The 13,983-nt window shown below is 51.4% G+C and overlaps 1 protein-coding gene across 5 annotated transcripts in view; it reads left to right on the forward strand.

The window, feature by feature from the left end:
* LOC126572389 (uncharacterized) overlaps nucleotides 1-13,983 on the forward strand; it is a 57,486-nt gene that overhangs the window by 37,546 nt on the left and 5,957 nt on the right. For all 5 annotated transcript variants that reach the window (XM_050231642.1, XM_050231643.1, XM_050231644.1 and 2 more), the window contains exons 7-8: nucleotides 3,007-3,140; nucleotides 11,031-11,079. In XM_050231642.1, coding sequence (XP_050087599.1) covers nucleotides 3,007-3,140; nucleotides 11,031-11,079 — 183 coding nt within the window. The remainder of the gene's footprint in view (nucleotides 1-3,006; nucleotides 3,141-11,030; nucleotides 11,080-13,983) is intronic.

The following is a 13,983-nucleotide window of genomic DNA, read 5'->3' on the forward strand; positions in this document are numbered from 1 at the left end:
TCATCTGTGCTGTTTGAAGCACCGAGCTTGAACCCCGTGCAGAGTACTAAACGAACGGTTTCATCCGTGTCCTCACAACGTCGTTTTAGAGTGGACGCCGTGGATCGCTGGAGAGTGCGTGCTCGCCACCGATGCACCATCACACTGCCGGCTATTTTCCGCACGATCTGGACGACATCTACGAGTACAAGACGGACCATCAGTACTTCACGCATACCGGTGCCTACCATGAGCACGCAGCGTACCCGATTACCTCGGACCAGCAACGCCAGATGTTGTTCCAGCGGAACCACGGGTTTCACTCTCTCGACGAGTACGGCGGTGCTTCGTCGGGCATTTCGAGCTCCAACAGCTCGAACCAGCGACTGTTTGGCTATCGGCACCGGTTCGATAATAGCAGCTTCGCCCGGAAGCTCACCCAGAGCATCTCGCAAAGCAGCATCGACAGTGGCCATTCGTCGGCCTCGAAAGCCTCGATGAGCAAGGACAAGGAGGAGAAGGAGAAACGGCACCACAATAAGGACGGCAAGGGTGGCAATCAGCACCACAATCACCACCATCACCATTCGATCACGGAGATGATCAAACATTTCGGCAAGAAGGCACACATTTGGCCCGGTGGCCGTACGCGCCATTCGTCGATCAGTGAGGATCACCACGCGGGTGATGGTGATCACCATTCGTCCGTAGGCGGTGGTGGTGGTGATGGGGATTCGATAAGCCACCCGAAGGAGGACTTCCGGACGCGGTCACGATCGCTGGATGTCGATCAGAGGCGGCGCATACTGGACGATTGCGAGTCCACGTACAAGATCTATAACAAAATCTTGCGTGAAGGTAAAACCACCGGTAAGAGCAGCGAGATCTTTAGGGTGTGATCGTCAGACGTGATCTTGACTATAGCAATTCCATTCCAACGTGTTCGTCGCGAAAGAGAGCATCTGGTGTTGATGCGTTGGGAGAGGGCGTAAGGCCGGCTGGTGGAGACCAATCAGTGTTCGTCTTCGTACCCCACAGATCGCGACAAATGTTTACTCTATTACGTAAGCGTGCCGCTGTTCGTTCAGGGGTGCGATCACCGAGTTGTGGTAGAGTGTAGTGTATGTCTCCGTTGTTTTGACTCTGGTGCTGGCGTGTGGCCAAGGCGCTCGCGCGCGCGCACGCCCTTCTTCCAACCCACGTGCGTCGACTGCTCTTCGGTTTGCCACTTTGCGGCTCTCTTTCTCTCTCTCGCTTGTCACAGTCTAGGGGACGGCGGATTGTCGGGGTGTTTACCCATTTGTGTTTCACCGTAAACACCTGGATGGAGAAGCAGAAGAAGGCGTTCAAGACTTCTTGCCAGGTTTTGGGGTTTTTTTTTGGCGAATTCAAAGCAACCTCTAGAAGCTTCGAACTACTTCGAGCTAGCTTCGATAACTACGTCGCCACGCAAAACGAAGCCGGTACACTGTTTACGAATTCGATTTACTTCCTCCCTGCTGTGGCAACGGGGGTGGGTTAGAAGTCTTAAATCAATAATCAGCGATACTTGTTTTTTTTCGCTCATCTTCCTGTCAAAGATCGCATCGAAGATTCTTCGTCAGTGAACGTAAACGCTGATAAAATCAACAGAAACAGAGCTCGTTCGTCATGTCCCAGCAGGAAGAGGCAACCAAGTGATGCTATCTTTCGGGAGCTGAGAAGGCGCACCCCGGTGCCTTGAAGATGCCGACGATAACTGCTCCCCCGGGGGAAGATACAATCGAGGAAGAGGAGAAGCAATGCCTAACGAGTATATTGCTGTTATCGTTAGAAACAACTTTGCCACCGGGTTTGCCGGTTTGCTGCCCAGCATCGATCGATAAACAACAACAACGACAACAACATTCACCGTAAAACCGGGTACCGGGTTCACGCTGCACCCTGCACCGCACCTTGTTTTACGATCCGCCGATCGGCGATCGTATTACGAAGTGGAGGCACGTCCACGCGTCCAACGAAGCCGGTTCTCGATGCCGATGCCGATGGCGTCAGCAAAAATATGTTACCCTTGCCTGTGCTTACCTCCGTTTCCAATGCCTGCCGTTTCTGCCTTCCTCTCCCTCACTCTGCCGGTATGCAAATCGCACAGAACAGAACAACGCAATATGCAAATGTCCTGCCACGTTTTTTATTTTTGCAATTCCACCCAACAAACCCTCCCCCAAGTGGTGTGTCTGGTTTGGATTGGGATTGGTGACTTCTGCGTATGGCGTACCGAATGCGCATCGGTCACCACTCAGGGCCAATAATTGATGAGCCTCTCAAGAAGCCGGCCAAGCCATTTAATATCTTAATTGAGTTCATTTGTCCTGCCCCCTGGCCACGGTATATCTCGCGTGTAAAATCTCTCCGTGGGGGGGGGGGGGGAAGAAAGAGGTGGTTGGCAAAACGTCCGCGTGGATAATTCCAAAACAGAGCCTTACCCCTTCTTTCGCTACTGCGCGCCACAAATCTATACATTCCCTTTGTTGTTTTCTCCCTGACCTGCCCTATGCGCTCGCGTGTATGACGACCGCGGGTTGCTCTACTGTATACGCTCGCTACTGTTTCCATCGTACCTTCGGCCGTATCGGATTGAGGAAGTGGATACAGCCAAGGGGTTATCAGCGGCACAATGTTGTTGTAGTTTATCCATGGCGACAGCGGCGACCTTCAATACAGAGCCAATGTAGTGAGCTGTGGTCGTGTGTCGTCGTGCACGCCATTGACGTACCCTTCGATTAGCCACATTAGTAATCGAGAACATTCACCGTAGATGCCGGCATGTAGAATTAGATTATGAATTACTCGGTCAACGAGTATGCAAACGAGAAGTTGAAGATGATTCGCTTCGATCGCTCGGTATTCCAATCAAGCTCGTTAACCAGTTTTACAGTTGAAAGATGAGAAATGCATTCGCTACGTTAATACGCACACAGCATGGATCCGATATGGTCATTGCAGGATACTAATGTTTCTCAACACGTTTTCGTTTCCCCTCTTTAGCGGCTCATATGCGAAGAGCTTCTGCGGAGCTAGCGGAACGTCGGCGGGCTTCACTGGGTGCCACAAGAGGACTACGTGCGGACGGTACACTCGATCCGTATCACGCCGCCATTCTGTTCCGTGACTCAAGAGGGGTAAGTAACGTTGTGCGCTCACTCATGATTCACGGCTACGATTTGCGTTCCATCCCATCCGCTACATTCCACTTATCTATCATTCTTATTCATTGCGTCTGTGGTTGCAATCTTCCTTGGTGGCTCATTCTATGATGAAGGATTTAATTTAAAACCGTGCTACTAATCACATCGCGAATGCAAAAACCAATGCAATTTGTGCCAAATTTTGGGGCCAAATTTGCTCGAACAAAATTCTCCCGTTTGATCGTTATGACCGTTTTTGTTTGCTCCGCGAAGCTGAGCTTTTTTTAGCTTTCGCGCTACAGCAGCGCCATCTCGGGGCGAGCCCCTGGAAATAAGTGCTTTAGTGCGCGGTTTAGTAGTTCAAGATTAGTAGTTTAGTGCATTTTAACACTAATCCCTTCGCTCGTATTTGATCAAATATACAGCAATATTTAAATAAGATGCTAGAACTGAACCACTCTTTTGTGGTTGTTCCGAACCTATCAGATAATCGAGGCATGCTAGGATGATTGCAATGAATTTGAAAACGATTTATGCATCGGCTTCTCAGAAGTCGTGGCCACATGGGGAAATCCAAACAATATATCCTCTCCAAGAGTGTCCTCATTCACTTTCCGGCCACGTTTAGTAACTGCAATGCAAATCATCTGACGAACCAGCGGGTTTGCTGACACGTGAATTTGATCGAATTAGCACCGGCTTAGGCCTTTACTGACGTGTGCCCTCTAGCTAATTGATCGATTCGCCAACGCCAACGACGACGTATCCGAGATCTGCCATCACCCCCCCACCCCCCCCCTTTCCCCATCCCCTGTCCTTCGGGGATGCATATCGCAAATTGAATAAGTAATGAAAAGATGGACATATCTCACACTCATACAACAGTGTACGAGAGAGAGAAGGCGAGTGCGACGTGTCTTAATGGCGCCAACGATCGTTAGGCACGCTAACAGTCGTAGTCGCCTCGCTACGATAATTACACTCCACTCCCCTTTGCCCCGGTCCATAACTCTCCTTCATTCAAAAGTAGTGCTTTTGCGTGGGAGACAGCCAGGGGGAGGAATGCATGTTGAGGAACTTGTTGTAGAACGATGTGCAAAATTTACATGCGCGTCATTCCGATGGACCATGGAAGAGTGGAATTAACTTGTCCTCCCGATATTATTGTCCTGCCATCGTGTCATTCCGCAGTTAATGGAACGGCCAACGAACGGATCGCGACCCGATACGACGCTCCGTTTATCGCGATTGCGATCATTATTGTAGCGTGCCCAGAGCATGGGCATCGAACGATGATGGCTAGAAGATGTTTTTAGCACCTTGGCCATTATTTACAAACACACCACGGTACCGCTCCGGGTCCTGTCTGGCTGCGTGCGTCGATACGGACGAGGACGAAAGATACAAAATGAGCAAACCACAACCCCGCCACATGCGAACACACATTTTGGATACTTCCGTAGCGCGCGCGCTTGATGCGTTCATCGTTTTCGCACCGCACGACTTAGCTTGGCGTTGAAACAACCTTCAAAGGCAAGACGAGGCGAGGAGGACGCTTAAACCGATCCCCCCCCCCGGGTGGCTAGAACTGATGACGTGCTGGGATGTATTTACAGCTCACGGGTTGCTTGAGAGTTGATGAGAGAGCTGTGGGACCAACAACAGCAAAAAAAAAATCGCACTCCCACAATCTTATCGTGATCGTAAAAAGGGCTGAAGGGGCCGCTGAAAAAAACCCGTACACCTCGTTATCTACTCCAGCGGGGTCCGGTTGCTGTTGATTAACCTTTTTTCCCCCCGGAGCACGCAGTAGCACCGTCCATACCGTTCCGTTAATCACTGCTAATCGTCGTGGCTGTGTGATATCAATAAGCTCTCGTGATCCTCGATCTGGACCGGTGACGATGCTGTGCCACGAGTGTGTGCGTTAGTTAGTGTGCCTAGCAGCAGCAGGTTGTTGTTGTCGCTCGCTCACTTTGGTTCCGTGCGACTTCTGGCGATCAACAGGAATGCATCGCACGGCCGGTGTACAAGGGGGGGGATGGGGTGAGCCGCGAATCAAGAGCAGATCGAGAGACCATAGCGAGTGTGCGTGCGTGCGTGCTGGCGTGTCGGTGTACGTTAAAGTGCGCACGGCCGCGAAAAGGGCAAATATACACACGGATGGCGTTGGGAGATTGAGGCGGTGGCGTCGTCGCCAACCAAACAGAGCTTGTGTATGTGCGGAAGGCACGAGTGTGTCCGCGCGCGCGTTGTGCTCGGCCTCGAACTCTTCGCGTTACCGGCGACCACAGTTTCAGTTTGATCGTTCGCGAGCCAGGACGCAAAGTGGCGTCTTGTCGAAGAGCGCGCGTCGCCGTCGTCGTCGTCGTAGGTGTGTTGTTTGTGCGTTGTCGTTCGGTACGGTTATTCGCTTTGCAAGAGATTAAAAACCTCCTCGAACCACCCCACCACCACTTCGGTCTCTACGGTCAAATGGGGTTTGGCTCTGTTGAATTGAGATGATCGTCGTCTCGTGATTCGCGATCCGCGAGATCGATCATTCTGCCAAAAAAGAAAGAAACCGCTCGTCGATCGATTTCTCGAGGCTCGCTCGCGGTTTGGCATAAATTTTGATCTTAAAATAACATAAAATCGCCCAGAAGAAGCGGAGCGATTAACGTGCGATCCGCGATAGTGGTGTGGAAGGAATTAAGTGGTTTTTGGTGCGCCACGGCACGGGCTGGTGGCACTTGCACGTGGTGTGAACAGGAGTGTTTACTACGCATTTTCCGTTGTGGCCGCGGTGTTTTGTGTGCTATCCGTTATTCGGTTTGAAATTGTTATGTCCTCAGCCGTGAATTATGATTGCGGAAAACGATGCTTTCGTTGGCGCGAGGAGGAGTTCGTTCGTCTCCTTTCCTTCGCTCCTTTCCACACCGGTCTACAGAGAACAAAAAGAAAACCATCAACAAACATGTGAACATCGGTGTGCGGTGTATACGCGGGCATGTAACACCGGGTGGTTGCGCGTGAAGGATAAAAATAGAGATTCACATTGTGGCGGGGGGATTCGCGTTCGTTGTTGTCGCGTGCTCTGACCCACAACACACGCCTTGTCGCTGCTCCTGCTGCCCACCGTATGGGACGTGTGTGGTGGTGGTAGGAAATCTACATTCTACGTAGCAGCAGCTGACGTTAATCTAGAGTGCAGGCGCGATAGATGATGAATCCAATTTATGGGTTGTCCAGCCACCACGCGCGATACGGAAGCGCCCCGAGGAGAGGGCGAACTGGATTGATGAGTGTAGGAGCTGACCTCCACCGGGTACGATACCCTCGTGATCCCCGCGCGCGCAAAGTTAATGTGGTTGTTTGTCTCAGCGCGATGGCTTGCTTGCTTGCTTGCTGGCTAGGCCACCGTGGCTGTGCCCCTGGGGTGGTGCACGCACCAGCTTCCAGCACGTTTTTCGGTTTTCGAAAGGATGTCCTTGAGAGTATTCCGAAAACCAGTTCGGCGGCAGGAATGAGGTTAGGGCCGCGGCCAGGTCCGGTTCGCGTAAGGCGACGGCGATGCCGGTTGGTGGTTGACCCAGGTCTTTGAGTTTGTCGGTGGTTGTCCGGGGGACCTGGTCTAATGTGGCAACCGAGAGAAGAGAAGGGCACGGTGGTCCAGTTTGTCCTTGATTTGGTCCAAACCTGGTGCGACTCCCAATAATAGAGTTGGCACTTGAGGAAGCTGCTGGGCTACACCTTTTGAACCGATCGTTGAATGTCGCCTTGCTAGCGGACCGTCGGTCGATTTCGAGTGTCCTTGTCCTGCATCACTAATCCCGGTTAAGCTCCGGCGCACATTGCCAACCAGCCAGAGACCATAAAGGGTGCGTGAGGGTAAATGGGCAACATTGTTGCTGATGCAGCAGCGCACAAGATGTTGAAATAGCGAGGCGAGCTTCCTACTCTGCTGAAGAGCTACCGTCCGAATCGTCGCTCTTTAAAGTGGAACTCCAGTTCAATCCAGTTAGCATGCAGGTGATGGCCAAGGGATGACAGAGCTGTTGTCTTTACCTTTATCTGAGTTGCTTTCTTGCGTCGCAATGTTCCTTCTTTCAAACAACGCGCGCTTGATTGTGGCTGAATTGATTCATCAGAGAGGTTTGGTTGAAGAGCAATAGCGCTGCGTAGGAACTGATTAGCCCCCGCAGATTAGCCCGAGTGGTCAGGGAGCAGTGTGCGCTCGTTCCAAAGGTGCGCCTTTCCTTGACTATCACTTGACTTGAGTTCGTCTATATGTTTGTCCAGCGGAAAAGGCTCCCCGGGTGTCTGCTCGATTTTCGCTACATTTTGGGAATCGTTTGTCGTCGAATCGTTGAGCCGGATTCGTTGTTACTCTATTGGGCGGTGACCGTGTGCCCCTTGCCCTGGCGATTACACTCCAGTCCAGGGGGGCCACGTTGGAGACGGCTCGTGGTGTAATCTCCCCGTTCTCGCGCGCTAGTGATAATGAGCGTGCGGGGCACCACGGTGTTTGCTTACCGAAGCCACCGAACACACGACGGGGCCGGTCCGGACCAAAATACTCCCAACGTTCGTATATATTCTGTGTCGTTTTTTTTTCTCTCTCTTTCGTTGGCTTGTGGCAACCGTCCTTTGCCACCGCGTCCCACATGTGCAAGCACCATTTTGCGGCTGGACTTGTCTTCTTCCTTTTTCAATGAAAAGATTGGTGCTCCACTCGGCTGGCTGGGGTTTATTGTGGGATGATGATTTGCATCATTTTCCTTTTTTGGGGCATTTGCGAACGTATCGTCGTCGTCGTCGTCGGCGTATCTTATCACCATCGCCGGTCGAATCAGCGAATCTCGGCTGCTCCTGCACACGCGTGTATTTAGCTGTCGAGCCTCACCGAGTTTCCATCGAACAGGCCTCTTGTGGGACACACGCTGGAAAGGGCAGGTTCAGGAAGGGGTTTCGTTGTTTTTGCTTTTCGCTTGACATAATGTGACCGTGAAGAAGGAGGCTCTGGTTGTCGTGATCGCCGATGTGGAGGAGAGTGGCTTGAAATCACAACCTTTCGTGGTCCAGATTGTGGGGTAGGTTTGGCAGAGATTAGAGGGTTTTATGGTCTACTCCGTTACGACCGACCGACCGTTGGGGTTTTGCGGCAGGTATTACTTGAGCTTACACTGCATTTTGGCAGACTAGCGCCCCTCTGCTCTGCTGCTGCATTCTGCCAGAGAATATTAAAATATAAATAGCAAAGTAACCATTGTCTGGCGTTTGCTTTGTTTCACGCCGCCCTGGGCTGGATTGGATGCAATAAAATACTGCGGTTTTCTGCAACAAACACAACTTACGATAAATTAATGCCCCCGACATTTGAACACTCATAAATCTCTTCTACGATGTGTGAATTTTCGTGTGCAATGTTCAACATTACTTACCTATGAATATTGCTTGAGTTCTTATGTTAAATTGATCCAGTTACGAATTCGTCACAAACACGCCCTCAAATTTCTTGAAAAATGCTTGAAAAAAAGGTTAAATTCTTACCAAACCAGTTCACGTCAGCTTCCTGCGTGCTCCCGTTTCCAACTGCCTCCTCACACCATTCCCCATGAGTACTTGATCTTTGTGGAATGCTTCAATAGCCAATTGGGAAGCCTACTATACTTTCTCTTACCCTCTGCGTTCCACTAGATAATTGGATCACGTACCACACACCTGGTTACTGGTGTTCTAAACGAAGGAAGAAAAGTTTTCTAACAAATTGTGATCGGTTTTTAATACCTGACCACATCAATTATTACATCCGATTGATGGGCACCCTCCCCGGCATGCAGGGATGCATTCGCGATCCAGAGTAACCGGCACCTGACGCTCCGTTCACCCTGATCGAACTGGTTAAAGACCTCTCTGTCTCTCTCTCTCTCTCTCTCTCTCTCTCTCTCTCTCTCTCTCTCTCTCTCTCTCTCTCTCTCTCTCTCTCTCTCTGTCTCGTTTTGTTCGCCCTCTGGCTGTCTGTCGTGTGACATCGAATCAAACATCAAGGGGAGCATGTAATGGGGCTCACGGTACTGCGCAAATATCTTCTGCGCGGAGTGTGGAACATGGGGTGCTAATAAGATGAGATGCGAGATGATGGGGTTTTTGGGAGCGATGGATGGATGGATTCGACCATTTGGCATCAACATCCGATTGTGATCGCGCGGCACGAACGGAAGTCGCGGCGCAGAGGAGAGTGTGCTGTGTTGTGGGGGGGGGGGGGGGGGGGGGGGGCGCTATAAGCTCCTCGATACCCCCCACGGGGGGGGGGGGGGGGGTTTGTAATGTTGCATTTTTTCATTCGCTCCCCTCTAATTCCGTAAACAAATAGCAAAGGTTACCCTGCGCCAAACCGTACAGCGAGAGGAAGAAAGAAGAAGATGATGATGGTGGTGGTGGTGGTGGTGGTGGTGGTGGTGGTGATGTAGGTAGTTGGCTGAGTAAACGAACCGGTCAGAAGGGGCCAGAGCGTGCAGAGCGTGCAATTGGTCCATCGTCGTCGAGTCGAACATTGTGTTACCAACCGGCGCGGGTGGCAGGTTGTGTCTTTTTTAGCACCCTCCACCGATATCGGTGCTCGTGGTCGGCTGGAAACAGCGAAATCTCGATGACACCTGCCTCGCTACAAGAGGAACATTCTGTGCATATCGCTCTTTAGCTTCAGTGTTCTAAATTGTATGGTTCCAGATTATCGTCTTATCCTTGGTGTTTCCACGTGCGCGTGAGTGTTTGTGTGCATCGCCACGGGAATGTAAAACAGTGAGCAAAAGTGTCCTCGTTGTAGTATATCCCTTCCTGCGGCGAAAGTGACGATCAGATGATCGACCGCTCGGTGCGCTGGTGATCATGTTCCGTAGATTTTCGTTGTTCGATGCGGCACCACCCTCTAGTACGGTGTCGATCTCGCGTCCGAAACCACCACCCATTCCGAAGCCACAACACTCCTCGGCCTCCTCCGCGTCGCCATCATCGTCATCGTTGGCTGCCAATGGTTGCGTCCCAGCGGCACTTCCGATCCCGGAGTTGCGCGTACCTCCACCACGAACGAATCCGATCAATATAGCTGGCGGTGGTGGCGGCGGTACTGGAACAACCGACAGCAGTCCGGAGCGCATCGGTTCATCGAATGGTTCCCTCAACTATCTACAACCGACACCAGGACACTCGCCTGGATCGGTTAGTTCCAACTGTTCCTCCACGGCAACGGCACCGAACGGAGGCATTAAGCTACTCTCCTCATCGCCTGCCTACCACCATCACCGCAAGCAATCGATCGGTTCGGCTCCAACGCATCCAACCAGCGTCCTGCAGCAGCAAGTCCATGCCGCCCAGATTTACCTTAGTTCCAACCGGAACAGTTATGTGTACGGTCCCCCAACGACTGATCAGGTTGGAGTGAATAGACCGCATGGTTCCGGTGGAAGTGTATCACCGGGAATACCACGTGCACCGAATGCTGTGACTGCTCGCGAGCGATACAGTACGCACCGGTCGATCAGCAGTCCCGCCGGACCCCCTAGTCTCCTGTCTTCCTCTGTGCCATCCAGCATTAAGTACTACTACAGCTCACCGACCTGGTACTCCCGGTTTAGTCACTCACTGCGGAAGAACGTCCTGCGCCGGACGACCAGCGCCCAGGCTCCTCAAAATGTAATGCACCCCCGTATACTCCCTTTGTGCGCGATCGTGCGCCCGACGATCTCTGCATGACATTGTATCATCTTCCTGCACGTCATTATCATTATCTCGCTGTGTTACATTGTTTACTCGATATCATCGAGCCCGCTTGGCTACGCTTGTGTCTGTCATTACTAATCGAAGATGTATGTTTCGCTTTTTTCTCTCTCTCTCTCATTTTAGCTGCCCGTTGCCGATCCATTCCTGGAGAAGGTGCCCCTGTCTGATCTAGGTGAGTGTGGTGTTGTTGATTAATTTTAAGGTCGAAATGAACGCTCGGCCTCTTTCATATTCTGTTCTGGGATGAAGAGTGATATCTCTGCTCGCTTGTGTGTATTTATAAAAGGATGATCTAATCCACATGCCCCCCCAACATGGGCAGGACCGTGATTGCCTGGCGTAACTCTATATAGAGATTTAAATATAAATATTGGAAACTACTCATGTTCCGCTTGAGATTTTGACGAACTGCCAAATGTATTCTCTGTGCAAAGGCGCACGTGCAGTTCAAGATCATCCATAGGAACCGCGGATACCCGGTTGCGGCGCTCGCTGTGTCCTGGAAGTTGGAACGCTTTGAATGTCAAAATGTATTTAGATAGCAGTATGCTACATCAAACAAATCCAAGATGAAATGGTGTTCTAGAGCGCCACTATACAGTGATTTCACGGTTTTTAAATTAAGTATATCGACCAGTTTGCAAACTCTGCCTTGATATAGTAGTGCTGTGCTCAATTGGCCCAAGCACGTCACCGCCACTTTTGACAGCTGAATGATTTATGAGACACTACAAATGTCTTCTCGATGCATAGCACACTAGATGACGTATTTGAATTCGTCGTGCAGACGTCATATTTATTCGCCACAACACACTAATCAGTGCTACTTCCCCAGTGCGCGCGCCTTCTCCCTTAATTGCCCCCCAACTGTGTCCAATACAGAGAATCACCAATGGGTCCAATTGAGATGGATAAAATAGACGATGACGCTCGTTCGCTCGCTCTGTCGCTACGATATTGATACTGATTTTGCGCTGAGCCGTTAGAGTGCTGAGTAGAGAGATGCGCACCGATCTCTCCTCATATGCTGTCCCCGCGGGAGATTCTAGCATCCTGCGCATGTCCGCTCTCGTTGCGAGTGGACCACCGTATGCACTGCGCATCCACCGTGGCCAGAACCTTGAACCGGAACAGCAACGCACCAGCCTTTTTGGCCGTTCGTCTCTCTTGGCGGTTGGTGGCGAAGGATCACCCTGTGCAACCCGGTACCCGGCGCGGCTCGGTTCTCTCATCGTCGGTGGTCTACGAAAGCTGCGCAAATTGTGCCAAACCCCGACCCCCGAAGGGGGTGAGGAAGGGACGACCAGGTGCCGGTGGTACGATGATGGCGCCATCGTTTGTTGTTGTCGCCAGCCGCCAGCAGAGCAACCGGCCGAACGCCGAACAACCGGTGCTGTGGACGGTCGCTAGTCGGATCCCAAGTTAGTTGTTGTTGTTCTTCGGTCGATGAAGGAAGTGCTCGGTACCGTACGTTGTAGTGCCTAGTACTAGTGTGTCTTCATCAACCTGCGTGTCCGTCGACGCGGATGTACGCGCGTGCGCCTCGCTTTGACAGCGCTCGGAACCGACGAACCGCTTCTCATCTTGCTAGCCAGCCAGTCAGCATCATCAACAGTGATTTGTGATCGTGGTTGCGTTCGAAAGAGAGAAGAGCACAAGGGGCGAGTGGGATTAGCAGCAGCATTTTTGGGTCACTGTCGGCGTCGTTTCGCACAAAACTAACAAGCTCCTCACCTCGAAGTAGTTCAAAGATCGCGGCTTGATATGCGCGACACTGTTTTGGGAGTGGGATAAGAGTTACTGTGGATCGTCGTGTCTCGATCACCGATCAGCACTGAGGCACAATCAGAATCAGTGGTTCCGTCGTCGTTGTGAGAGTGTGATTGTCGTGTAAATATTATCTCAACGTTTCGCCTCCTGGCGTGTGTTGTGCTGTGATCTTTTGCACTGCTCGTCCACTGTTGCCTTCCTAAATCCTTCCGGTTGATCCCTTACGCATCCCATTGTTGCTAACGTGTATCGCTGTATCGACGCGCCCGGTGTCGATTGTTTGGTCTGCCGAATAATGTGCGCCGGCCTTTTGACAGCCTTGAATATGTTTCCCGTTCCGTGTCGAGTTCAGTAGCACCCCACCACAAAGCATGATTGATATAAAAATAGCACGCATTTCTGGCAGATATTGGAAAATAGGTTTTAACGATTAGTTCCGTGTGCGCTTCTTGTGTATCACCAACTGGCCCCCCTCCACACCAGCACCAGCATGACGTGCGTGTCCGTGTGTTCGTGTGTATATAATTTTGCAAAATTAATCTTCCGCCTGAAACACGCGATCTATGTGGTCGCGTTCTACTTGATCATCGGGGCTATGACGTCACGTGATCTTCGCGCGCTCCTCCTGGACCGACAAACACACGACGACGATCGAGGCGTACGTGCGTACCGAAACGACCACGAACTCTGTAGTCTGTGACGTGAAGAAGGGCCGGAGCAGCAAAGGGGCACGTCCGCCAAAAAAAAAAAAAGTGCGCAACCTAACCACCAGACCGCCGCAATAGTCATTGACAGTGGCAGTGAAATCTTATTTATAGGCCAGACGACGTGTCAGCAGAGAATGCAACGGCCTTTAGCGCCTCATCGTCCTCTCCTTCCCTTGCTATACCATTCTGTTACTCCTTACCGAACAGTGATCGAGATCTTCGATTGAGTGCCACTAGCGCGAAGGATCTGTGTCTCAAGATTCGCGTGCACATCGTGGTACCGAGAAGGGGGGAGGACGCTGAGATCAAAGAGCAGAGGAAACACGATCCATCGAAGGACGCGGTATCGTGGGGATGGGAATGAATCAGCAATCAGCTGTTAATGGTCTGCGCTGCGTGTATCTGATTATTGCTGTTCGAGTTCGCCAAAACAAAATAAGCAATTCTTAGAGAGATATTTATAAAACAATCCGTGCTATGGTGTATCGCATCCGGCCAAGCCTCTTAGGTGGCGTCGTCTAGACCAACTGAAAAAAAAAACCGTAAAAACTCACTTGTCCCCCCAAACGATCATCATGTGTGTGCCGTGTAGATTTGAA

This window comes from Anopheles aquasalis, chromosome 2 (genome assembly GCF_943734665.1).
Source record: "Anopheles aquasalis chromosome 2, idAnoAquaMG_Q_19, whole genome shotgun sequence".
In the NCBI taxonomy this organism is placed as follows: Eukaryota; Metazoa; Arthropoda; class Insecta; order Diptera; family Culicidae; genus Anopheles; species Anopheles aquasalis.